The 27368-nt window shown below is 39.6% G+C and overlaps 1 protein-coding gene across 5 annotated transcripts in view; it reads right to left on the bottom strand.

The window, feature by feature from the left end:
• Nucleotides 1-27241, bottom strand: part of LOC135476256 (uncharacterized) — a 66075-nt gene extending 38834 nt beyond the window's left edge. The window contains exons 1-2 of one of the 5 annotated variants that reach the window (XM_064756220.1): nt 27178-27241; nt 5180-5364 (exon numbers count right to left, since the gene is read on the bottom strand). In XM_064756220.1, the coding sequence (XP_064612290.1) occupies nt 5180-5204 (25 nt within the window). In that variant the 5' untranslated portion in view covers nt 5205-5364; nt 27178-27241. Of the gene's footprint in view, nt 1-5179; nt 5365-11631; nt 11734-16217; nt 16236-20906; nt 20983-21887; nt 21909-27177 lie in introns of those variants that run through there. The other 4 variants (XM_064756221.1, XM_064756222.1, XM_064756224.1 and 1 more) reach the window with 4 other exon arrangements.
• Between the last annotated feature and the right edge of the window lie 127 nt (nt 27242-27368).

Genomic DNA, 27368 nt, shown 5'->3' with positions numbered 1-27368 from the left:
TAGCTACAGCGATTTGTAATTAGTCTTCTTGATCGTATCAACGCTTATTATCGATCATCGATCCACCAGTTCAATAACGCAGATTTTTTTCTCCGGTACATCTTAATTGATATATCATGTTTAGTCTTACACATGAATAAACATTAGCTCAATTGCTTAAGTTTTACTGCGCCGATATTGCTACATTCTTATAACATTATTCCCACAAATAGTAACTACTCAGCAATCAATATAGCAGACTTGCCACTTCCGGGCTACGGTGGAAGGGAGCAGACGAAATAGAATCATTGCAATCCTTGCAGCTTTCTGATCTCGTGGTTGCATGTGCTCTTTGCTAATAAAACCATATTAAATATAAACGGCTTACGGTATATAGATTAAACCCGGTGTCTTGTCAAATTGCCTGTTTTCCCCCGACCATAATGCTGTGGTATAAGTGAAATATTCTTGAACACGGCGTAAAACACCAATCTAGTAAATAAATAAATAAATCTTGCCCATTTACTTCAGTTAGGGTACTTTCTCACCTAAATAGTAGCAAAATACACGCCCAGATTTGCAACTGGTTATTCTGTTAAATATACCACGCATATTGTATTAATTCAACGTAAAGATTCTAGTAGACTAACAGGATATTATGTTGAATATGACACACTATTATGTTATAATAACAGAATACATCCTAGCCTCACGTAGACAACAGATTCACTTTTAGTGCAAAGGGACGAGGTCTCGCACATGCTTAGTCCCCCCGCAGAACAGGCTCTATGGCGTAAAAACTATAGTCCCACACTGGACTGTGTGATAAATGCCAAATGGTCATAAACGATGAAATACTGCCTCTTGTGAATTTCAACATAACAGTTCATACTCAATGCATACCAATGATTATTTTTAAAATACACACTACAAGTAAAAAGTTGTGTTACCCAAGCTGGAGCATACAAGAGTACACACGTAGACATTCGTAGACATACAAAGACACGTGCCCATACTGGGACATCCAGTATACATACACGTGTATAATAATTATACAGGCCCTCTTGTGAATTAAACATTCCGATGGAAGTATGCAAAGTGGTGTGCATTTAACATTCACACAAGTTCATGAATGACAAGACAGCATGATCAGTAGCCTTCATAGCGTACTTCCGCCTGTAACAGATTGTAATGGCCGTTACCATATATCCCTAAATAGTATTTTTGGACACGGCTAAATAGGCGTAAAGGCTGTTACCAGTCACTGGTACATGAGAGGGTTGCCCCCAGGGCTCTGTCCGGTTTCCGCCCACCATGATGCTGGCCAGCGTGGAATAAGTGAATTATTCTTGAATTCCGCTTGAAATACCAATCAAATACATATACCTATATATCATACAAAAATAGAAAAATTTCATTCATTATCCCGGGCTTAGCTAAAAGTGGTTCTATCGCTTAAAAACTGAATTTCTAATCAACGTCAGAAAAATGCTGAGGACCATTGATTGGGTAACGTAAGGGATCCATCCTGAGAGCGAGGATGCGACGGAAGTAGAGTGCTTTCACAACAGTGAGTTGCAATCTCCGTTTCTGGAACAAAACCAACAGGCCCTACTTGGACGCGAACTTAGCTATATACATAGCACATTATTCCACAAGTCATGTCACTGTGAGTCTAGCTCATGCTGGCTTCCTCTCCGGCCATAAGTGGGAAGGTCCTGACGCAGCCACGTGAGTTTTCCCCGGACTCTGCCCTGTTTCCTCCTACCATAATGCTGGCCGCCGTCGTATGAGTGAAATATTCTTGAGTACGGCGTAAAACACCAATCAAATAAATAAATGAATAACTAAATAAATACAAGTCGTATACATGATTAAGTCTTTACCTGAGATAATTATCATATTTAATGAGCTCAAGCCCAGGTGTGTATCATTGATGTCATTAGTAGTGTCCTACAGCTTTATCCGTGCAGTCTATGGACTGAGAAACTCTCTGAACAAATTGCTACTTTTATCTTGAGTTAATTATGCAAAGAAACCGTAATTACTTACATAAAACTGATTTCGTCCGAAAAATAACCGACAGTCATATATTTCTGATTAACTCAAAATTTCACCTGAAAAAAAGCTTCGTCATCTTCATAGTGCCCTAGAGTGTTTTGAGCTCGTGATATCTCGAGTTTGTACGTAAAACTCCGTTGAAGATTTCCCATGGAAAATTTTCCGCATACCTGACGAAGGTAATGAAACGGTTGTCAAAAACGAGGGTAAAAACAACATGGGTATTTGGCCTTCGTGTCATCTAGTACAGTTAATGTATGTTGCTGTAGAATAAAATATGTGTCAGAGATCAGCTTTGGATAGAAAATACTACTTATATCAGTTAGGATCATGCACACCATGACATATCATTATAAAAAGCAGAGGGTAACCTATAAACACACACACACACACATATATATATATATATCGCTGTTAATATATATATATATATCAATATATATCAATATATATATATATATATATATATATATATATATATCACTGTTATTTAATAATATTCAATATCTTGAAGTAGATAAACAGTTTATCAATAACGCTGATACATGTACCCCTGACCTTCAAAGCCAACAGCACTTTCTGTTCATTGGTGATTTAATCAGCCGAATGTATGTAAATTGACAAGTCTGAAAGCAGATTTCGAAATGCGCCATAACCAGACTGACGTGCTTATCATACAAAACGCATGCACAGTGCTATTAGTGTTTTGACGATTATTTGGATTATTTCGCAACAATCAAATCCTTAAATTGTGCTGTTTTAATTTAGCTTCATAATATATCTGTTATATTTCATAATATATAAGGTTTAACATCATAATCTGAAAATAACTTTATGCTTTTGGGATTCTTTTACACATTCATACCACAAAAATGGCAGGATGTGTTAAAAACAACGGGTTTTGGCAACCACGTAAAATGCAGCTTACAGTGGCTAATTTTTGTTACTACAAAATTTTTCATGGTAGCAAAACGAAGTTCCTGACTTAAAGGTGGCCGCCAACCCTGCGAGACGTTGATTTGAACCTACAACCTTATTGGTGAAAGGCTGCAGTAGTCAGGAACGATTACGTCGCTCGGCCAGACGTGATCCGGTTTATCTTTGGGGACATTGTGTTATATTAACACATTTTGGTGTGTCTTTGCCAGCGTAAATCTGTTTACTCCAGACTAATGCGTTATATCTGCGTAAGGCTTGGGCGTTAGAGATTCAGATAAACCTGTCCAACGTACGTTATTTTGGGTATTGACCTCATGCGGATTGCTTGTGCTTTTGCGACTCACTCAAACCTATGCATGGTAAAGTCATTTGAATATAATCCTCTTGTAGAATATTTGAGCGCCAGAGACTCATACAAACCTCTGCAACGTACGGTATTTTGAACTCAGACCTCTTGTACAATGGTTCTGCGTTAGAGACTCAGACAAACCTATGCAACGTACGGTATTTTGAACACAGACCTCTTGTATAATGGTTCTGCGTTAGAGACTCAGACAAACCTATGCAACGTACGGTATTTTGAACTCAGACCTCTTGTATAATGGTTCTGCGTTAGAGACTCAGACAAACCTATGCAACGTACGGTATTTTGAACTCAGACCTCTTGTACAATGGTTCTACGTTAGAGACTCAGACAAACCTATGCAACGTACGGTATTTTGAACACAGACCTCTTGTATAATGGTTCTGCGTTAGAGACTCAGACAAACCTATGCAACGTACGGTATTTTGAACACAGACCTCTTGTACAATGGTTCTGCGTTAGAGACTCAGACAAACCTATGCAACGTACGGTATTTTGAACACAGATCTCTTGTATAATGGTTCTGCGTTAGAGACTCAGACAAACCTATGTAACGTACGGTATTTTGAACACAGACCTCTTGTACAATGGTCCTGCGTTAGAGACTCAGACAAACCTATGCAACGTACGGTATTTTGAACACAGACCTCTTGTACAATGGTTCTGCGTTAGAGACTCAGACAAACCTATGCAACGTACGGTATTTTGAACTCAGACCTCTTGTACAATGGTTCTGCGTTAGAGACTCAGACAAACCTATGCAACGTACGGTATTTTGAACACAGACCTCTTGTACAATGGTTCTGCGTTAGAGACTCATACAAACCTATGCAACGTACGGTATTTTGAACACAGACCTCTTGTACAATGGTTCTGCGTTAGAGACTCAGACAAACCTATGCAACGTACGGTATTTTGAACACAGACCTCTTGTATAATGGTTCTGCGTTAGAGACTCAGGCAAACCTATGCAACGTACGGTATTTTGAACACAGATCTCTTGTATAATGGTTTTGCGTTAGAGACTCAGACAAACCTGTGGAACGTACGGTATTTTGAATGTAGACGTCTTGTAAAATGTTTGAGCACTAAAGACTCGTGTACACAAACGTATGTAACTTACGATATTTTAAATACAGACCTCTTGTGGATTGCTTGTGCGTTTGAGATTCACTCAAACCTATACATCGTTAAGTAATTTGATTACAGACGTCTTGTAGAATATTTGGGCGTTAGAGACTTGGAACAAACCTGTGCAACGTTTGGTATTTTGAATATAAACCGTCTGTATAATGTTTGTCCGTTCGAGACTCAAGCAAATCTATAGAACGTACGGTATTTTGAATGCAGACATCTTGAATGTTTGTGTTCGGCAGGGTGACATATGCAACGTCAGACGTGTATTGACGTATATTAGTATGAGATTTTTACAAAACACAGGGGTAGACAATATACACGCTTGTTGTGTAGAGTGTTCGTGTCTAGAGTCCGGGCAGAACTGCCATCACTTCTGATATCAAGAAAAATAGCAACTGATCTGACGAAGAAACTTACTTACATGCCAGTTAACCCTGATATCATCAACTAATCAATAATCATAGAGACAGCGTATATCACGTACTCATGTAACGCTATCTAAGATAGGCCTTAAAGGAAGCGGGTATCTTGGATAATCTGTCTTTTCCATATATATTCAGGTCATTCTAATCAATGAAAACTACTATTTAAGTGAAAGATACTTGAAAAAAATGTTCATTCACCGTGTATTTCGTTTCGAAAAAAAAAGGGAGTAAATGGAGGCCCATGTTATGGAACAAATCAAGAACTAAGTCTTACCGTTCTTGGGCAACGTCTGCCCCATGATGCCGTGCTTGCGGTGATCACCTCCCTTTGTGAACTCTTCTCACCATCGGTGAATAAAGGTAAAAGTAATCCTACACGTCTCGTGCGAGGAGTGTCCCGGCCCAGTAGCCAGTAATGACTTTCCAAGGGATCGTCAATTCATTCAGCCAGGTCGTGATCTGGAACACAAGATGTAATAGCCGATTTTATATAAATAGAAAACTTATGTACGATTCATTTTTTTTCACCGCTTTCATGGAAAAATGTCATTTCTGCAAACAGATTGTTATCCGAGAAATATTTTTAAAAATGCAACATAACTACATTTCACTGGTAGTCTAAATCGGCGGTCTTCTCTTTGGTCCGCGCTGCATGATACCGCGCCCTGCAGACGTTCAGATTTACCCTCTCTTGGTGAGGCAAACACATCTGCGATTAAGGCAGATATGACTACGTCACAGAGTCTATTATGTCATATACCTTATATACACAACAATGTAACGAACATGGCCTGTTTGATAAAGGATCTTGCTGTTTGGTTTATTGCAGATTTTCCTCATCCCTACGCCGTGGGCATGTCTTCCTCGTTCGCAAAACGATTACCGGATTAAATATGTTTACAAAAATAAACCCCGTAATAAGTAAATATAGCCACGGCTCCTCTCAGTTGTCTCCAAAGTCTATTCAACAGGCTAAAGCTACAGACATCACAGGGATGATGGAGTAGAGACTAACCAACGCGATGAGAAATCCACCAGGCTCCGTGCTGAGCGGGAAGAAAACACAGAGCTTTAGAAGCACACCGAAACATGTACATCTTATATAGAAGTCCTTACCTGACATTTGGTGTGATCCAACCTGAAGTGGCTAATACAGAATTAAAACACAGATTTTTGTCTCAGTGACCTTCTCATACTCTGTGCACAGGTATTTATGAATAACACACCTACAAACTGAGATAGACACATGTCACCTGTGTAGATACATATGTAAAACAGCAGATATACACATAATACACGCACGTCATTCAACGGCCGGTGCATGCATATGTAAGTATCTATATGCAAATACCACGCATCATTTGTCAAACACAATAAATTCCAATCCAGGCCGGATTTTTTCTTGTCTTTTCCAGACGCTAAATCCAGCCGTATTAGAGTAAGCTGTGGGATATTGCTCAAAACGTCTACGTTGATGGCTCAGAGGACGGGATTCTGTCTTGTGGAGCTGTATATGTTATCTCTTAAGACGTTCGCGGTACGGCGTGTTTTCATCTTTGCAGGCCTGTGTAACGCACGGTCTGGTGGCTCGCGACGTGGGAGGACATGTGAGAGCGGATTGGAACGTCTGGGGTGGGGCGAGATCACACGAGCTTATATCTTACATCAGATCTCTTCCTGTAAAGATACAGGCTTAATCTTTCCCATTCATTGCACAGGATCACCAAGTATTTCAACTCATTCCGCGAGCCTTTGTTCATTACGCCATCTCGTATGACTGATGAAAAGCCTTCTCAACCTGCATCTTTTATATTTCCGGGTATGGTATGATCTTGTTTGTCGTCTCCTCTGATGAAAGGTTTTATTGTTCGCAGGCCTTCCTCAGATTGCATTGTGAATTTTGAGAGAATTAACATGAATTTGTATAGCAACAATACAGGTGGAAAAAGCTGCGTAATACCCTGAAGGCCGCTCTGATTTAGTTTCTTTAAGGGAAAATTAAGTTAACTTGCACTGCACACGATTGTTATGGTTCTACTTATTTGTTTAACTATGCCTTTTTATAACCATTTTATCAGGATCATATTTCCGCGCAATGGCGACTCGGGTCCAAGCTGTTCTCTTGCAACGCTTACACAGTGCTGTACTAGTTTGTCCACGCATCGTCATCATAGTCCTTTTTGAATAAATTTATTAGACGTCACTGGTGTAGAATTACTCAAAATCCTGTGCTGTCATCACAAGCATGGCCAATCGAGCTTAGGAATGAATTATTTAAGGTATGCAAAGTTTCTTTGAGACGGTTTTTCCGTTTACGACTGCCGCCAGATTTTCGGGTGGAGAAAACCGCAGTGACCATCGAGTCAACCATCGCCCTTCGACGAGCGCATGGCAAGCCCCATTATCCTATAAGATGTAGGCGAACCAGTGAATGGAATATTCTGGAACGCTGCCTAAATAGACAGAGGCGAGAACAGTAGAATTGTTAGTAGGATTAAGACGTCCAACATTCATATACCATTCGTAATCCATAAAGGGGCGTTCCGTATCGATAATGGCTGGTCCCAGCGACAATATAAAACATTAGTTCCCGAAGGCATATGTAAGAAATAATATATAAATGGTAAATAAAATCGGTAACATTTCAGAGAGAACCTTTATCAATGTTCATTGATGCAGGTGAAACAATCGATATGCCGAACATGACATCCAATTTAAATTTCAAACTCGTGTTCGAAAAATACTCGAACAATTTCCAGGTCAATTACAAATATAGGCATCTTAGCTGCGTTTAGATTGCAATTGCTATTAAGAATCTATGCCCTATAATGTACCATGCCTGAATTTATGAATTTATTTATGTGATTTTTGGCGGCGTGCTTTAGAATAGTTCATGTATACGACAGATCAGGGTTGAAGCTGGATGAAACCAGTGTAAACCACTGCACTTTGGCAGGTACTCCCGACGTAACGTAGCTGTCAAACCAGCTATGTCTGGATTCGAACACTTGACCCAATTTCCCAAGGTCCATGCACCGTCGCCTGTAGCGAGAGCATGGTTTTCACAGATGACTCAGACTGTTGCGAGAACACGCTAAGCATAAATGACTTAGCCCTCATTACGTTATTTGTTTAAAGCTACATTTAAACTCATGACTAATCTGTTTTAACAATGGTCGTGACATCTCGCTATTCATCACTTGACTTCCCTTTAATTTTGCTTCGGGCGTCAATTGCAATTCCTTAACAAACACTGTTGTCAGTATAATGTGATTCAAAAGTTGGTTTCAAGTGCAAATGCAAAGTTTTAACTTGTGATTTCTACGTATAGGATTACTTGATTTGGCTGAGAAATTGGTTATAATAACAGTTCCATCGTTGATCGGGACTTCTCTATCGGCGTATAAGGGGAATTTCACCGCTAAAAGCTATGCTGCTATCACTTCTGCGGTGTCACTCCTAAAACCTCTGACTCGACCATCCTATATATTTACGTATTTTTTTTTATTTTTGAAGCACATAATTTAATAATAAGCCGAATAGTTCAAATTCGTACTCCATATGTTTTCATTTATACCATGATGGCAAGTTTTTGGGGGAGGTAGAAACCGAACATTGGCAATGTTACTGACAACTTTCCGAGCTATGATAAGGAGATATAAATATGCATATCATATTGGTTTAAGAAAATTGGTCCTCAACGAACGTACAACCGTACAGACGACCACAGATGCGCCGTCTATCGTTAATGTCACCCACGAACAAAATACATAATTTCACTAGCTGGGGTTGAACCCGACCATGGTTTGTTTTTAGCGATTGAAACACAAGCGCCTTAACCACTTGGCCAAGAAATGTAGAACTGTTAAATCATAACTGTAAATTATCGAGGACCGAAAACCTTAGAATTTGCAAGTTACATGCAACTTTGAAATTGTGTTACTAATTATTCACCCTGGGAGAGGACATTGTTCTGCTTTTAAGTTCATGCACGTGCCATCATTCATCAATTTCTCTATATTTTTTGACACAAATGAGTTGTAAAGAAACACTTAACGACTACACCCTGTTATGTATGTATGCACGTAAAAATCATATTGTTTTTGTTTGCTCGATTGTTTTTCTAACAGATCACCTAATGGCCTCCCCTTCCTTAATAGAACAAACTATGTTTATGTTGAAATCCGTTTGTCTTGCACAGATCGAATTAGCGAGATGTACTTTTCGTAGGGCGGGTGTGCACTTTGTTCTGTGTATAGCTTACCACAATTATCTGTCTAGCGTATATATAATAACGAGAAAGACCAAGGCAGATTTTGTAGCAATCTAAATATATATACTCAATAGGCACGTGACGGAAAGAGGCAACAATAACAGAAAAATCCGGATGTACAGCGTGATACCTTAGTATAGAGTGCTTATTTTCCCAAAAGTTTGTCTGTTCACATTCGCCTGACTCTTCGCAAATGATGTAAACATTCATAGAAGGCGATACGAGGAGTGATTTGTTTATTTTATTTGACTGGAGTTTTACTTCGCACTCAAGAATATTTCACTTACACGATGGAAGCCAGAATTATAGTGGCAGGAAACCGGGCAGAACCTGGGGGAAACCCATGTACGAGGAGTGAGGAAAGCTGCAAAATGTGATATTCGAATTAAAAGCTTTTTTACAATAACGGCCCAAGATCGTAATAGCTTATGTTTATTACCGCATCAGTACTATTGCATCCTTGGTAGCATGTCAAAAGCATAGATATGCATTCTGATATATAACATTATTTGTTCTCGGCTGGTAAACTTTCTCATTTCACAGTGAATTCAATCAAAATTTAAATTAAAGGAATAGTGACGGGTATGTAGCTGAAATTAGTTGGTAAAGTCGAAGCGTACCTGAACTACCTGTATTAGATTACAGTTAAACACATTTTATAAACGTCAAGCGTCCGTTCAATTCCTTAACTTACCTGATAATTACCCTTTACAGGTAAATCCGACCAGGTAGACATAAGACAAAAGCACCGTACAGCTGCTCTCTCTAAATGTTAAGCACAAGACACCTCGGCCTAGCCAGGGCCGCCTTAATGTAACTAACATTTGTCAAATGACAGCATTGTTTGAACTGTTTACTGCTTTTTGTTTTCTCGTTCGTTGTCGACAGAACGTCGGATGACTGGCCTGCTGAGCACTAGGCGACGTCATAGCGTGCAGCGATATAAGCCGAAGTCTGGTCAGGAATGCAGATTAGCTGCGTGTAATCACGATACCGTTTGACAGGTCATGCCTGCTAGCTACAGCACGCAGAAAAAACTTAACCAATATCCCTTTCCGAAAACTTCAGGACGGCCTCAAGCAAGCCCGGAATTACAAAATGCGTGTTGTGCCCACCTGTGTTAATTGCTGACATCAAAGGGCAGTTGAAATACCGTAAAATGAACAACCACGCTGTAGCTGTCCCCACCGGCCTAGGGTATTAGTAAACTAATTTGTGAAGCAAGTCCCTACATCGCCCTGAGCCTCCGTGAGGTCAGTGTTCTAAAGCAGCCCTAAATTAGCCTGTCAACGTCGCGTTCAGAAAACAAAGTTTCTGGCGGCGTCTGAAATGCTTTTTTCTGTGAATTTGAAACCTCGCAAAGTGCCAACAGTGCCACATTGCTGACAATCTTCGCGCGGATTTGTGTTATCTGTCACACATATGCACATAGACAAACAGACAGACGGACGTCCAAGCCGTCAAAACATGCGCGACACCTCAGATTACAGTTGTTGGGACAAACCATTCTCAGATCACGGTTTGATTGATCACTGAGTAGAAAAAGCGTCTTGACAACTCAGTTGACACCCAAAATGGCACCATCTGAAATTAGTTATAGACTACAGAGATGAACAAATATTAGTTAACTACCTACCCCGAATAGTTAAGAATTTTCACAAACTAGTTTTAGACAAAACAGTGGAAACCTTCATTTCACTTCACTTAGGCCATCAATGTTTCGGCTTTATACAACCTTCAATGAACATAATGCTTCGATGTTAACTTAAAATCATTCCATAGGTACATTTACTTATATACCAGTATGATTCATAGCTATAAAATGGCATGGAGTCAGATGGTAGAGGAAGGCGAGGGAGACGTTATGCAGTTTGAAACAGAAGCTTCTATACCAAGACATGGCAGGTAGACAATTGTTCAGTTTCTGAAATAACATTAAGAGACGGAACCGCTCTAGTAAATTCTATAACTTGTTTTCATTTTTCACGTATAGAGCAGTCTGATTTACTGACGGAAGAAACCGGAGTGTCAGCCTTCAGATATTTATACAATAATGGGCTGGTAGTCAGAGTTGTTCAAACACGTCCAGCTCTGTTCATCACCAAAAAATCTTATAGCCAATGAATCTGTGCGTTTGCAAAAACAAACATCGTTTAATTGACAACTAGCGTTTCCCTAGACAAAAATACTCTTAGCAAAGTACGAGCGAATTTTTCACGCACGAATGAATTTGCAATATATATTATTTATATAAGCCTCAAATTATTTCAGAGCAGACTTGAATGGAAAAGAAAACAGTGACAGTTACAATTAAGCGAACCTGTATTAAAAATGTTCGTGTATAGAATAAAGATGATATTTACAATTCTTAAATAAAACATATGACAGGATCAACGCGCTCAAATTCCAGGTATAGGCAAATTATTAGGCAGCTACATGCAAATCATCTTTACCTTTTACCCCAAAAAACCCAGAACATGAAACAGACAGGTGCATCGGCGGAAGTACGGAAGATCGAAAAGTGGCAGAACAGAATTGTCCCAGATAGGAGTGAACCGTTCTCACGCGACTCTGTAATGTATAATTAAGGTTATTCAGTCAAACCATATATAGTTTAAACAATATATGCATCATATTAAGTCAAAAAAAAACAATGTCTGCTTCAAGTGCTTCAAGTGCTTCAAGTGATTAAGAACCATGCCCAGAAACACCTTAAATATTATTTTTACATTTGTTTTTCCAAAAGCGGTTTTTTCAAGATGCATGTTTTTTTTTTTAACAATAATTTCTGAAGTTTTTTTTCTTATCATTTTAAGCGCCTGAAAACCTTAAGTGTAATAGCCACTTAAGGTACTCCATTTACAAAAATTTACTATTAATTTCAAAATATATTCGAAATCGTGTGAAAAAAGTGGCGGCCGAGTAGACCACCTTATGTTGTCCTACTGAAGTGCTTCGAATTGCGCAGCAAGAATTTGCCTATACAGATGAAAATAGTTTAGTTTTCGCCATTTTAATGGCAGTTACGCACCGTGCATTTCAACTTTAAAACGTTTTATACATTATAAAAATATATTCAGAACTTGCGTGCATGTCTTATTTCTTCATCTACTATATTCTTTGAAGTCTTGTTGTTGAAATCGTGAGTACGAATGAGGCTGACGTTAAGTGTCTGTACTTCGTTTCAGGAAGAGTTGGGTGGTTAACGATTTCTTAAACGTTCATAAGAATGTTAATAAAGCGCTTAAATAAAAGCATTTACTGATGAAAACTGACGAATTCCATCTGGAATTAATCAATAGAAATATGCAGTTGTTTAGCTAAAAGGAAGTCCAAATGAATTCCATGTTAATTTTGTCCTTGTTCGTGACAGGTAAAAATTAATGTACACCAATTAGTAATAGACATATTGTTAATTAGTAGTAATTGACTCAATGCGAGCACATTCCTTCTACTCAGACGTGCTCTCTGTAATTACATCTCACACACTTTGAATTGTTAATGACATCAATTTTTGGTCCCTCCCTAATTAAGAAGTTTAAATAAATCTGGGTTTCTAAATTTACGCGAGAAGTTATGCATTGTACTGGTGAGAGATATACGGAATTATGGCGTGATCACACATTTGTAGGCTTATAGTACTGAGGCTTGAAATACTGACGAGAGACTTCACTGCATGTCCAGTCAGTCGATCAGTCTGTCGCTGACCCTAATCAATAATATTCAGGAGACTTTTCCTATATGTTTTATTTAAAAATAACATATAGATTTTTGCTACTTGGAAATATGGCAGGTTTCCCCGCTCTCATGCACTTTTTTGTAAGGACCTTGGTGACAGTAGGCTGTCGACAGTATTCGAAGGGCAGATTTTGCATTCTATGCCTTTCGTTAACGACCATTCCACAACTATGGTGAGCTCGCCTGTACGACACACGTAGGAATCTCCGTCAGTAACTTGCAGCCCTCTTTCCTCCACCCATGAAGATAACCACCTTTGCACAAAAATTTTTGGTATTAATCAATCAATCAATCAAGGAAATAATCAATAAAAAAATGGAATTTTCACACAATGATACGGATATAAGGACACAGTATTGTTTTGAGAAAATGTGATTATGGTTACTAATATAGTCAAAAACATTTCGGGGTTCATGTTGCCATAAAAAGGCCGAAATGATTCGAACAGCAAAAGCTGTGAGGCAATCTAAAGTGATAAGCGGAAACCATCCAAGCCTATACGTGACAATATATCTTCGTTTCATACACCCGAGAAATGAACAGATAACCTGTTGGAGGATGAATGATCACCGGTAGTCTGCCGGGAGTGTGTCTGGTGACTGTGCTGAGGTATGGTGATGTATTCGTCTGGTGTCTGGTCAATAGTAAAGGTCAATCTGGGAATACTTCCCGAGGATAAACCCCGAAGGGGTCGGGTTAATAGCTGGCGCTGAGTTTGAACATCTTTGATATCCAGCAAACACACCCCACAGACACAGCTGGCGTTCTGGATGTATTATCCCTCACAGGAAATTCTCTACCAGATGCAAGGCATCACCAAAATCCTTTATTATTCCGTTATTAGTTATTACCAGCCATGTAAATACTCCTTGTCCGTTGTAGACTAAACATAATAAATGATATACAGGGAAGTATGGCTTAAACAAGCCTCCAGGAGACTCGATTTGATTGGTGGATACTCCATCTAAAGTGAATAATATTCATTTTTTTTTGGTTAATTCATAATATATTGCATTCAGATAGCCCTTGGTGTTAGATGTAAACATCGACATTTCGCTGCTGCTAAAATACATTCAGAACTTATTGTATACCCAATGTGCCTCAAATATCTCCCTTGAAACCTATCCGACAAGGATATCTTGTACATGTATTAGGCCCGTAGTGAGGCAATTTATTTAATGTTTTTTTTATACCGCTGCTGCGCTCTAAAGTTAAAAAAAAAGTTTATCAAGTCATTGTTGTGGGGACTGAGGTACGAGTTTAAAAATTCTTCCACATTTACAGGGTAAAAAATGAACAATAATGACTAGATAAGAGTCATTACTTTTTAGATTTACACCTGGCTGTGAACGGTTGTAGAATATACACTGATTGAGACAGAAATGCCAAATAGTCAGCCTATTTGAGGTTATCTTGGACCAGTTACCAATTATCACCTTGTCCTCGATACTTTGCAGGTTATATACTACCAGATACCAGCTAGCACAGTGCCTCACTACTTTGCCTACACTAGTTATGAATGGTCAGATACCAATTATCACAATGTCATGTCTTATTCACCACTTATGTATGACCAGATCGATACTAATTATCACCTTGCTGTCATTACTGTAATACTGAAATCATGCACGGAATGAAATAATTAATTAGATGAGATGTCTCATGTGACAATGAGTGCTCAGATGGCAATCTTTCATGTGACACTGCAGATATATTATGGTATGCAAATTAGATCTTGTCAGCTCGTGAGTCAAATGATAATGCACGTTTATAATTGATTGTAGACCTACATTAAAATTCTCGGCTGCACGTACGGCGGCAGAAAGCTTATACAGTTGTACTAAACCACGTGGTGCTTCGCAAGTGACTTCATATAGTCACGTAAACAGTTAAAAAGTGAACATCCAAGAACCGTTCAGTTCCGTATAAGGCTTTTGAGTTTCATTTCAGTTGTAGTTCCTTAGCCTGTCACAGAGGTAAGTAGCCCTAAATCTGGTCCCGCATGGAATAAAATACAATTTGTGTAAGGGAATGTCTACATAAGTACATAAAAATAACCATAACGGATACCTCGCTTGATGCTCAGCACTGAGAGGACTGGTTTGGACTGGGAAGGGGTATCATATCTGATGTCTCGCATGATACTTCAGTGGTGGCAGCACTTTGGCCGCATGGACTCGCCCTGCCATAAGAAGACACAATGTATACGTGGTACACACCTAATGACGGCTCGTCGGCATATGTATGAAAAATTGTTAAGTACGACGTTAAACCCCAAGCCTACATTCACCCATGCATAACGGGGACTGTTAGATACATGTAACAACAGTACAGATACTGCCACTCCATTCGACTAAGATCTCCTCACGTGAATCCTGGGGAGATGATGGTGCTTCATCATTTGACCGTATGAGACGGATACGTGATTGACTTAACAGCTTGGACACGAATTGATTAAGGTTCATTTTTATAGTGGTACGTCATTACTTGATCGTATCACGGACAAGAGCAGCTTAATGAACACACAGGATTGTCGCCATTTAGGGTCAACCAAATATTACCTATAGTATAAGAACATCCCTTGATCGCATGTTCGGAATGAAAAATTACGTTCATGCAAATTTCGTCAATTATTACGTCATTAATTGGTCCAGTCACATGTCAGGAATGAACAAACATGACTATGCTGATCTGATCAACCCTCATACAAATATTACCTATACTATTATTTGATCATTACTTGATCGTATCGTAAGCATAATCTGCTGATTTTGCAGCTTGACGTTACGTTGAATGAAAAAGCTCATACACATATTATTTAATATAATAACATCAATTAATCATATTACACGGGGGGAACCGTTTGGAATTGAGTAAGGTTCATAGGCATTTTACCTGTCCTCTGACTGCATCATTCAACACACCAAAGTCATCAGCACCACTTCTTAGGTCATCATACACCATGAAATATATTATTTATTAATTTATTAATTTATCTGGATGTTTTACCTCGTACTCAAGAATATTTCACTTATACGACAGAGGCCAGCATTATGGCGGGAGGAAACCGGGCACAGCCCGGTGGAAACCCACGACCATCCGCAAGTTGTTGTCAGACCTTCCCACGTACGGCCGGAGAGGAAGCCAGCATGAGCTGGACTTGAACTCACACAACGACCGCATTGGTGAGAGGCTCCTGCGTCATTACGCTGCTAGCGTGCTAACCAACTGACCCACGGAGCCCCCCCAACCCCACCCCACTTAATGAAATATACAGCATCCATAATGTCAACTCACTTACCAAAATTATAGGCCACTTCACAACGTGCTTGGACGTCTAAACAACTCACAATGGGGACTTATCGGTATTCCTGTGCAATACCATTTGGATTGCACCACACCTAAAACCTATAGGCCAGCCGTGCATCGATACCCTCATCCAACCTGAAACGCTCCGTAATCACACCTCTCTTCTCGAATACCCTGGCTCTTTTCCACGAAGCTATATAGGTTACCTGTTGCGCATAAGCTGTCGGATCGCGTTCCCATGTGGCAGCGATTGTGCGGGTGGGTTTATACATGTATATCCGACAGTACTAGCTGAGTCAGCCAGCAAGACCTTGGCAACGTGAGAGAGTGTGGGAGATGTGGGTTGTGGGGAACCAGTATATGGTGATACTGCCAATCTGAACAAGATGGTTTGACACCACAACGCGGAGGTGTATAACCTGAAATCATCGCTAATAGAGCTACAGGCCCAGCATCAACCAGGCCCGCTTGACTGTGTACCCTTTGTGTTGTTTTCATGTGCTTGTTCATTAAAACAATTTGGGTAATTCTAGACAAGTGAGGCCTAGTAAAAGTCACTGCGTTTCTTGCCTTATTCGGTTTAATGACAGTTCGAGGGGGGCGTATAAGTTGCTGCTATTGACGAATTTACAAGAGCAGTTAAAGTGATGTTAATTGCTATTTCTTAGACGTCACTGGTGTAGAATTACTCAATTGCTGCGTTGTTATCACATTTAACATACAATAATATTAAAACAAAGCAAAGGGACCAGGCCTCGGGGATACTTAGCCCACCAGCAGAATCCTGGGTTATGATGGAAGACAATATAATTACAGCATCGACGAACAGTATAGAATGCGAGCAACCTGCGGATGGTCGTGGGTTTCCCCCTGGCTCTGCCCGGTTTCCACCCACCATAATGCTGGCCACCGTCGTATAAGTGAAATATTCTTGAGTACGGCGTAAAACACCAATCAAATAAATAAATAAATAAATACAGTATAGAAAGTAAACAAAGAGCAGCGACGATAATGTGATAGCTGGTAAATGGTCCGTTTTAACCATGATCATTTGCTTTCCGTCAGACAAACGGAAGCAACCTTATGATTTTGAAATACTGTATTTATAACCCGATTTTATACAAGAGAAGATTCGTCCAATAAGTCACGTCCGTAACTTTTCCACATAAACTTTTTGCATTCTTACAATTTTGAGAAAAAAGTTTATATATAAAAAAAACATGTAATCCATCCTCTGCTGTATTTCGTCGGTGTTATCACGATCGCTCTAACGCCACTGTTTCGCAGGAACGTATTCAGTGGAATTGGTCAGTGACGCTAACAGCACCTGCTTATTTCTATCGAGAATTACGCTTCACTCACAATTCATTCAGTATATATAACCGTCAAAAAACAAAAGACATTTGCTGGGCTATTTTTCCTCAGCACGATGACTTCAACTTGTAGTTGACCTCTCATAAGGCCAACATAGTTCTTACTGCGGCCTTATATTGCGGATCTGAATGCTTACTTTTCCTATAATATGAGATGGTGAGCTTGACAAGTGTTTAACTCGTCACCAACAAAATGTAACTCATTGTTGGCATTTTAATCAACAATTTTCTCTTTCTCCTAATTCCGTCCCAGCTTTGATGGAAAAGATAGGGTCAATCTTGAGTATTGGGATAAGCAGCTGGAATTACGTTTTTTTTTTGACGTTGACACGAAAGAATTAATATGTTCGTACCTCGCCAGCTATTTGTCATTGTCGTTACTTCGACGCCTGTTTTCCTTCACTGTGTGTGTCTTGTCCAATCGACCTAACATCAAAGAGGAGTATATCAGTTATGATTAAATTCTCAATATTACCCTTTTTAAAATTATTTTCAGAGGATAATACAAAACGTCTTCATATGGAACATCACTTCCTTCGGAAATTCAAACCTGAACTTAACAGCTGGGTTTCATCGTGAGGGTATTACTATTGTTTGTCTTGTTTAATTAAGATCTATATATATACAGACCGAAATCCCTGACAGCGTATTTCTATGTTTACATTTGCCAGGAAACAACTAACAGTTGCTAAACTACATAACTGAATGCATGTCTATATATATGTTTTATTATGACTGTTCACTGTACCTTTTTTTAAAAAAGGTCAAAAGAGATGACACGCGTTAATGGTTTCAGTACAATTATGACGTTATAATAGTCACCTGAGTTTTCGTTCATCGTGCAATTCACTAGCTTCACCCTAGCAAGTCATTCTCCTGGATATATCACATGCAAGAGCTTCATTTTTACCTGTTATGTTTTTTTTTTTTTCTTTTTTCGGTTTTTTTTTGTTTGTTGTTGTACGCGATATTTTATGAGTACCTCTGTTACGAATTTTATAAGTGAGGAAACTGACGTCAGATATAATCGGAAATCGACTTGTAAACATTTGTTGTTAATATGCAATAATAGCATTGCCAAAGATTGAAGAGAAAACTGAAGATTACAAATTAATGCCCTGAATTTGAAAACAGTGGCAGTTGTATAACAGCCCCCATGTCTGCTCTCGAGGGTTTTATGCCAGACGTCTGCGGATAGCAAGACGCACTAAAACCGTGTTTTGATTTCTAATTGGCTGACTGTACCATGATGTGCACAGAGGGCAGTACCAGTCAGTGCGGGTACATTTGTTTGTGCTTAACGAAGGATCGTAACTGGCCAATGAGGTAAATCCCTTTCGTGCTCAGAATTCATCATCTGGTCAACTCCCACCCACCCCAAGTTACGTAATCGTCTGTATCGTAAACGGGCGATTCATTGTCTACACACACAGGGTATATTACTTTGGTGGCTTACCTAAGTCTATCGTCTACAGCTCTTTGCGGGAAGATGAAGAAAGCGAAACACATCATAATCGCTTGAAAAACATCCCTACAGCCCAACGCCAAGAACTGCCTGAGATAGCTGTCACTTAACTGGACACAAAACACACTTGCATGTGTTTTATATGGGAGCCGGATAAGGCCGTCATCGTACCATCTTTCCATCGCCCGTCCATGGCACAAAGCGATGACACGATGATGCAAAGCGATAGCACGATGGCACGTAGCAGTGACGCGATGGCACGAAGCCATGACGCGATGCTAGCATCGTACTATCGCTCTGTACCATCGTGTCATCGCTTCGTGCCATCGCCCTCCCAAGAATAGAGGGATGCAATGTGGTCTTTGTTTTCATTTGTTTAACGTTACTTATATATGATGACGGCCAAATTTATATGTGGAGAAAAATATGTAACCTTCGACGAGTGGTAGTTAGAGTAAAAGCCTGTGACCTCTTTGTTCATCATAAAACTCGTTAGTTTCTTTGACCGGCAAGAACCCAGGGAAAGTTACAGCAACCCCACAAAATGTTCCAACTTTTTCTTCCACATGATTGCAAAAGCCTGATATCTTCTAAGTGGATTTCATGGATATACGCTCCGCATGAGGCATGTGTCATTCCCAAAGCGACACCTACCGGCAAGAAGTTTGCCGCTGGTAAAATTTATCACAGGCCGAAATTGCAACTCATTGCGTTTTTTCATCTAGAATTATCTTGCAAGAGCTCTCCTTTTTTGCCTGAACATGTGAGAAACTAGGAGATAGCAATTTTGGAGAAATTTGATTCTACTAGAATCCCATCCCAACCTATATAGGCCTGGAGTTATTTGCTCATCTTTACGACAAAAAATTCATTTACTCGATCGGTAGCCGTGTTCACGGAGAATTAATCTCCCTGATTCTATTGTTGGACTATACGCACGACATACATGTATATATATATATATATATATATATATATATATATATATATATATATATATATATATATATATATATATATATATATATATATATATATATATAATACCAGAGGCATCCGAACGTTATCGGATTTAGCGGATTTAGCCACACACAACGTTGTCCTCGCCCTCGGCGATCGGCCCGGTTCACGCGTTCAAATCCTGAACCGAAAAATTCATTGGTCAAATCCAGTTGACGATAATTCGACTTTAGCTTTGCGTCTTTCGGAGTGTCGGGTGCATAGCAAGTAGCGGTGGTTTACTCCGGACAATACGTGTTATTCCTAGAAGATAAGTCATCTTCAACGAACGTTATGGCGCGTAAACACCCACGTGAGCTTCGTTGACCACTTATTGTCAACAGTGACATTTGGAGAGTCTGAGTGAACTAATGACATAATTCGGTCGATTTCAATCCCGACAGGGTTGCACAGGGCATCAAACCTATTCAAAACTTGTTTAATTAGTGAAATTACCTTTGCCATCTTGTTGTAAAAATCAATAAAATTTGAAACGAAAGCTAGCTGCTCCGTAAAAGAAGAATCTTTTAACAGAGAAATGATATACATGAGATATTGATAGCTCTGAATCCATAACTATACCGGTCTTGAATATTTCAATGCCAAGGTGAAGGAATACACTTCTCCATCCAGGACTTAAGTGAACAGTTATAATCACATACAACGCCTAGAGATGATGATATACGGGCCGCCAGCCGAATCGTCCAAGCCTGAATTTCATCAAAAACCCGAAGAAGCCACGAGGAGCGTTAAATTCAGTTAATCCACTTAAACCATTCCATGGCACATCTGAGCGTAATATACCAGAGGCAGTCAGCTAATATTCGCTACTCCAAGAACCCACCGAAATAAGAGCTTTCCTGGAATTCTCGCCCGGCATGAGACAGATGCATAGTGGTAAGGTAAATACACCGGCCTCTGAGTGTCCCACCCGATGATATGACGGAGGCACCGAAAGCTGAGCGGCGCTGACCTAACAAGAGGAAGATAAGACAACCGGGATGGCTCTCCCGTGAAAACCGCGCCTTGAGGAACTTGGCGGGGAACCAGCAAGGTGCGTTTGCCATTGTTATGCCAAAATCAACAATGCCAGATTTCCACCTAGTTGATAACAGAGCTTCCACTTAAGGATAAGAGAAAGCGTTGGCTGGATAAATGAACTGTGTAAATACTCAACCGATTACAGTGGGTCTGTTTTGAAAGCCAGAACAAATCTCAAGTACACTGGGGACAGGGATTTTCGATCAGCTAGTCACGTGATTTGCGATAGTGTCGTCTACTTTGTGGAATTTCAGCAACCTTGTGTTTTGCAGGTCGTGAATACAAAACAGAATGGATATACAAGAGATTTAGACTGACACATAAGAATAAAAAGCAGACTTTTGGTTTACGCACGAAGAGCTTTCAAAAATTATTCCGCAATGATGATATTCCTATTACAGGAAAGAAAAAAAATCACGCAATACGTCAAACATCTGACATTCATACAGCTTCATGGAGGTCAGGTTCATTTTTTTTATCCCGATTAAGTTAAAATATACAAATTGTACTTTCAGATCTTCAACCACAGAATCGCGACTGTTCATGGCATGTGATAATCGGCTGACCATACGTACAGGTTTAACCGACTTGCCATAGGTAATGGAGCTTGCGTGATTATGTAACAAGTACCCATCGGCCTTATACAAAACTTCTGATAAAATTTTGATGACTGACATCACATGACATGACAGACAGACCAAAGTATAGATGATGTTCTGTCGCCAAAATGAATCACAGCTTCACAGTTTTCCAAAACGTCGTTACGAATTGCAAAATGACTTACCTTGAATCTTTAGAGCTTGTTCGTTTTTCAAATGCCAGCTGTTTGGTATCGTAAGTATCAAATCAAAATATTGTACGTGAATGTAAACCAAGAGCTCCAGCTATGGCGTTTCTAAAACATGCACGGGTATATGCCGAACCCGGCCTCTTTGATACTACAGACGAATATATCCGTCATCCACAAACATCACGTCATCAGAGCAATAATAAATTCTTACACATGGTGGACTTAGTCATATGACATCATTCCTTCAAGACTCATGGGATAGATCTAAAGCAGTCTCGGCCATCCTCCTGCCAGAAGAACTAACCCAGATCTTCCTATATAACGATTTCTAATCTAGCACACTCTTACAGTGCTCGTCCCAGCTCTCGTATTTTTGCGCCTATTGAACGCCCTTCTGTCTTGGGGTAGGCTTGCTCTCGGTAAACTGTGACATCCCACACTGTTTGTCTTCTCCATACCAAGGGTGTTGATCAACGCACTCTAGTTAATCTCTATTGAATACTCCGAAGATGGGATTGGCTTTTTTTTCTTCTTCGAGGGGACGTAGATTTAATTTGAAAGATGTGGACAATGTTGTTGTCGTCGCCCGGGTAAGTTTAGATGGGCGAAGAGTTGGGATGTCTGTCATTCTGTTCACGACAGTATTGTGTCTGATGGCGGGCTGCAATGTTCGGGCATTTCACCGATGTAACAGTCAGTTTGCAAGAATTCTATGACATGATGCCTCTCCCACCAATACAATCTATTGATGTACATTTGATGGATGTTTTATGCGGTACGGATATTTTACAAACATAACGCAACTGAGATTTATAGATATAAAGTACGTGGGCAGGTGTGACACACTATGATTGTCTTGGGTTTTCCCGGGCTCTACCCTTTTCCTCCCACCATAATGTTGTCCGCCGTAGTATATACTTGAATACGACTTGAAACACAAATAAATAAATAATTAAATATATGTATGAAAACTGAGCATATGGTTGAGGGAAACCACCATCTATCACCAGGTACATGTACCTGACAAAACTCAAAACCACGCCAGCCGATCTAGGATTCGAACTCATGGCCGGTCTATTGGCCATGGAGACTCCATGAACCACCAAGTCATTAACAGTAAACGGTTACTAAAGGCTATTTCACCATTTTTATGTCCTAATATGCGCTTTAAGAGGTGTCATAACACATAAAAGTAGTGAAAACATTACCAAACTTATTCTTGTGCGGTTAAATGGTTTGGAACTACAGTCTTCCAAAGGCCCCAGTGGTCAGTCCGAATTTAAGTACCGCGCAGTGGAGAAAACTGTCAAAACAACTCTGAGAAGGGAGAACTGAGATGGCATTTAGGTGGTCAGTTCATCTTTAACTTCTTTTCCGAACAATATGTATAAAATCGAGGGGTAATTTTGACGAAATGAAATTTTTGAAATATATTTTGTATGCATAATTTTCTTTATTTCCCACTAGTCACCATCTTCGTTTTTTACACTTACTTTTCATGAATCCGTTAAAGCATTTGCCAAATTAAACATGCTATGAAGTTTAACAAAGCGCTTTAAAGCAGCTCTCCCACAGCATCATCAACAATGCCGTCCTAACGGGGAGCTGCTGGCCTCAACTGATTACTGGCATGCAAGGCCCAGCTGGTGAGAGCCGGAACACTGGCTTATAGGATATATTTTATACAAAGAAAACCATATGTAGCTGATATGATCAGCTCGACCCGGGTTAATCTCAACATGAATATCAGGCGAATATATTGTTATTATTATTATTATATAAGAACGCTCAGGCCGGCAAATGTAACACACTGCAAACTTGTCTTGTCGCTGAAGATTAACTGTGCGTAGACAGAAATGTTATCCATCAATCTTAACCGCACTTCGGCTGTTATGAAGAAACCAATATGTATATAAGTTTGTCTATTGATATATGATGGATGTGTGGGATAGTGAGATAAGACCACCATAACCTCATCTGTAAGTCTGATGCAGTTATGCAGAGTAAATCCGCAAACACAGTACACCGGTAGAGCTGAAGCGTCTAATTCAAAACGAAGAAATTGTAAATTTTAACATTCATCATTCGTGGACATTGCATTTTATGCTTTTCTGCTTACACAAACTATCCGCTTGTGACGTTTATTTGTATGATGCATAAATCAAAAGGAGGAAACCCAAATCTAATGAAGCCTACGCTTATGCAATGACAAGAATATTAACAAGCATGGAAACGGCTAAACAGCTGCATTGCACCGAGGCCGATGTAAGTTCTAAACCGACCTGAAATGTAGTGCAAAACATAAGAAATACCGTAGATCAAACATAGTACAATATATACAGCATACAGGTTGCAAATGGGACTGCAAAGTGCTACTAGTCTGCATTGCCCGGATATGGCATACACTGTACATGTAGTTTAGAGATCTCACCTCGTGGAGTTCGTTTATTTGACTAGTACCACAAAATATAAGGAATCTAAAAATGACTACAGCTCTATGGAAGCGTGTGAAATTTATGTAGTACCTGTACTCACAAGTGGCGAAAAAAGGTAAGCGTTTTGTATTGAATCACCATATCTGCACGTCTGGTTAAGTCATACATTATGCAGTTACTTCCGCATTATCCCTCGAGATCAGCATGGCGTATGTTACAGATGATGCCAACACAGATAAAGTCTGGTTTAGCAGTTGACGTTGTCTGTTGATACGGTTATAAGATCTACCTCCGATCTTAGGTATTAAGGCGTGTGCTATACATCATGAGGGACGCATGAGACAAACGGGCACAAACACTGCCAGACATTCATAGGATAGTACGTTGTGTGCTGCATCAAACCATCGCGATGTATACAACGTCCCATGCATGTTGTCGAGAGTCTTGAGATCTTGACATTGAATCAAAGACGTCGGCGGAGTAATTTGACCTCAAAATTACGAAACGCCCATAGTTACGGGACTTGGCGCGGGAACCGTGCAAAGCGTTTTGGGGTCCCGGTAGAGTTCAATGAGCAAAAAACACAGTTACTGTTGTAAAGAGGTATTTCTTGTTTGTATATCAAATCAAGTGGTTATATATTAAGACAAGTTTCTTGAAATTGTGAAATTTCTGCAAATATACTGTAGAGTAATACCCCCCGCCCACAAAACACACTACCAGCCCACCCGTAAGACAAACCCACGTGAGTATCCATACTGTATTAAATGACGTTAATTAAAACTGGTTTAAGCATATTTTGTATCGAAAGCGCGCATTCATTGCCCTCCATTCGGAGATTTATTTATTTATTTATTTATTTGATTGGTGTTTTACACCGTACTCAAGAATATTTCACTTATATGACGGCGGCCAGCATTATGGTGGAAGGAAACCGGGCAGAGCCCGGGGAAACCCTCGACCATCCGCGGGTTGTTGGCAGACCTTCCCACTTACGGCCGGTCAGAGATCGTGCATGGAATAAAGCGTTTCACGCAAACAGCGACAGTAATACCGTGGCTTGGGTATATACCTTTGATATACTGGAGTGGCAATTAGATGCTCTGTTCTACGATTTCCAAACCTAACTGTTTCTCACAAAGTGGCTGACTGCAGGGCTCACATAAAATATTAATGAACACTGACCACAAAATACATGGACATGTGATCTTAGTTAAGCAAAATAGACGTACATGTACTTCCAAATAAATTCAACCAAAGCAACCAAAAGCAGAGATGATTGCTACTATATAAACCCTCAATTAACAGATTTCCTCTTGATCCTAGTATATCTTCGTTAGGGTTAGGGTTAGGGTTAGGGTTAGGTTCCTCCTTATAATCAGTCAACATAGGGTCAAAGGTTATCAATAAACATCTATACTCTATATCTAAAAGCTGGTAATACAGTCTTTGTCAGTACAATGTCCGTATGCACTATCACAGGTACATGTGTACTAATGATTGCACATGTTCGTCAATGATAATTGTGCTATTCCATATATTACTGTTGTAGGCTATATACGATAAGGACGGCAGGTGTAATCAATGAAGGCGATTCGAATCCGCACTAGCATCAACGCCTTTTAATATTCATGAGAAGTTTTAATGACAGAGCTCGTATTCGAAGCGACCTACTGGTAATTAGCAGGTGAAAAGTTCACATGAAAATACCTGTATAAACATTTAACTCATATATTCATACCTGGACATACCTGGACTTACCTGGACTGTTCATATATGCGAGAGCTTACAAAAATAATTCTGGCGGGAATTAAGTCAATTTTATACCTATCAATGGATATTTAAACATTTTGTTTCGAATATTCGAGCACAAGATCAGGTGATTGTTTAACGTCATATATTGCGTGGTTTTAAAGAAGAACATCTGGAGGTGAAGGTCACGTTGATATAACCCGTTAGATCCAGGCATAATATAAAGGTCAGTCAGACGCCATAGGCTAGGCAGGTAAACAACTTCACAATGGCAGACATCTGCAGCTTTCCCAACAGCCCCTTTGTTTTAAAGTACATCAAACAATATATGTGATGCTGGGTCATACAACTGCACACTCTGACAGACACAACGCAAGAACTTTTAAACAAACTATCTTGTTCACATATAATTTTATGCTCATCAACGAATGTAACAGATAGCATGACGTGCTTGTTTGCATGAGCATCTAGCTGATGAAAAAGACTGTCCGATTTGCGCAAAAGTATTGATTAGCCTTCTTGATTGAACACTTCATTATGCTGTATTGATATCAACAGAGAACAGAGTTTATATCAACATATCTATGGGCAATTCCTATATTATCACGCTTTATGTTACCACACTTTATCTCAAAACAGTTTATCTCAACTCGGTTGATCCCAACACATTTAATCCTATACATTTTTATTATCACGCTTTATATGGCCACATTTTATCTCAACACAGTTTATCTAGAATGCATGGTATTAATGCACATTTTACACACTGTGCAGTTGTGGTCATCACGTACAGCCCTTTGGATATCCAAAGAAATTGGCAAATCTGTTATCGGAAAGAAGCCAGTCAACATGTATTTCAAAACTCAAAGAAGTACACACAAATTCTAGTTAGAGACGTGACATAAATCAGGTATATACCTTGATTAACCTGTGAGAAGGGCTGTAAAAAACGCAAAACAGGATAGATTGATGAAAAGATCAATCTTCTGAAAGAATATACCATATGTTCTTAGGTATGTCTCCTAACAGAACAGTACAGACACATATATAATTCACACAAACAATCAAAGAAAGTAATAACTTTGTCTGAGACCCACCTTAAACGTCTTCCTTTATATATCGATGCGTTTTCCAATTAAATTCTTCCCCTGCTGATGTTTTCCAGGCGGAAATGAAACACAGACTGTAAAGGTACTGGCCTATCCTTAGGGAATCATATCTAGTGCAAATCTGCATCATACATCTGCACGTCTAGGCAAGGAACCAGATGCTTTTGGAAGGAGTTCGG

This window comes from Liolophura sinensis, chromosome 10 (genome assembly GCF_032854445.1).
Source record: "Liolophura sinensis isolate JHLJ2023 chromosome 10, CUHK_Ljap_v2, whole genome shotgun sequence".
In the NCBI taxonomy this organism is placed as follows: Eukaryota; Metazoa; Mollusca; class Polyplacophora; order Chitonida; family Chitonidae; genus Liolophura; species Liolophura sinensis.
This window is presented reverse-complemented; position numbering and strand designations above follow the sequence as displayed.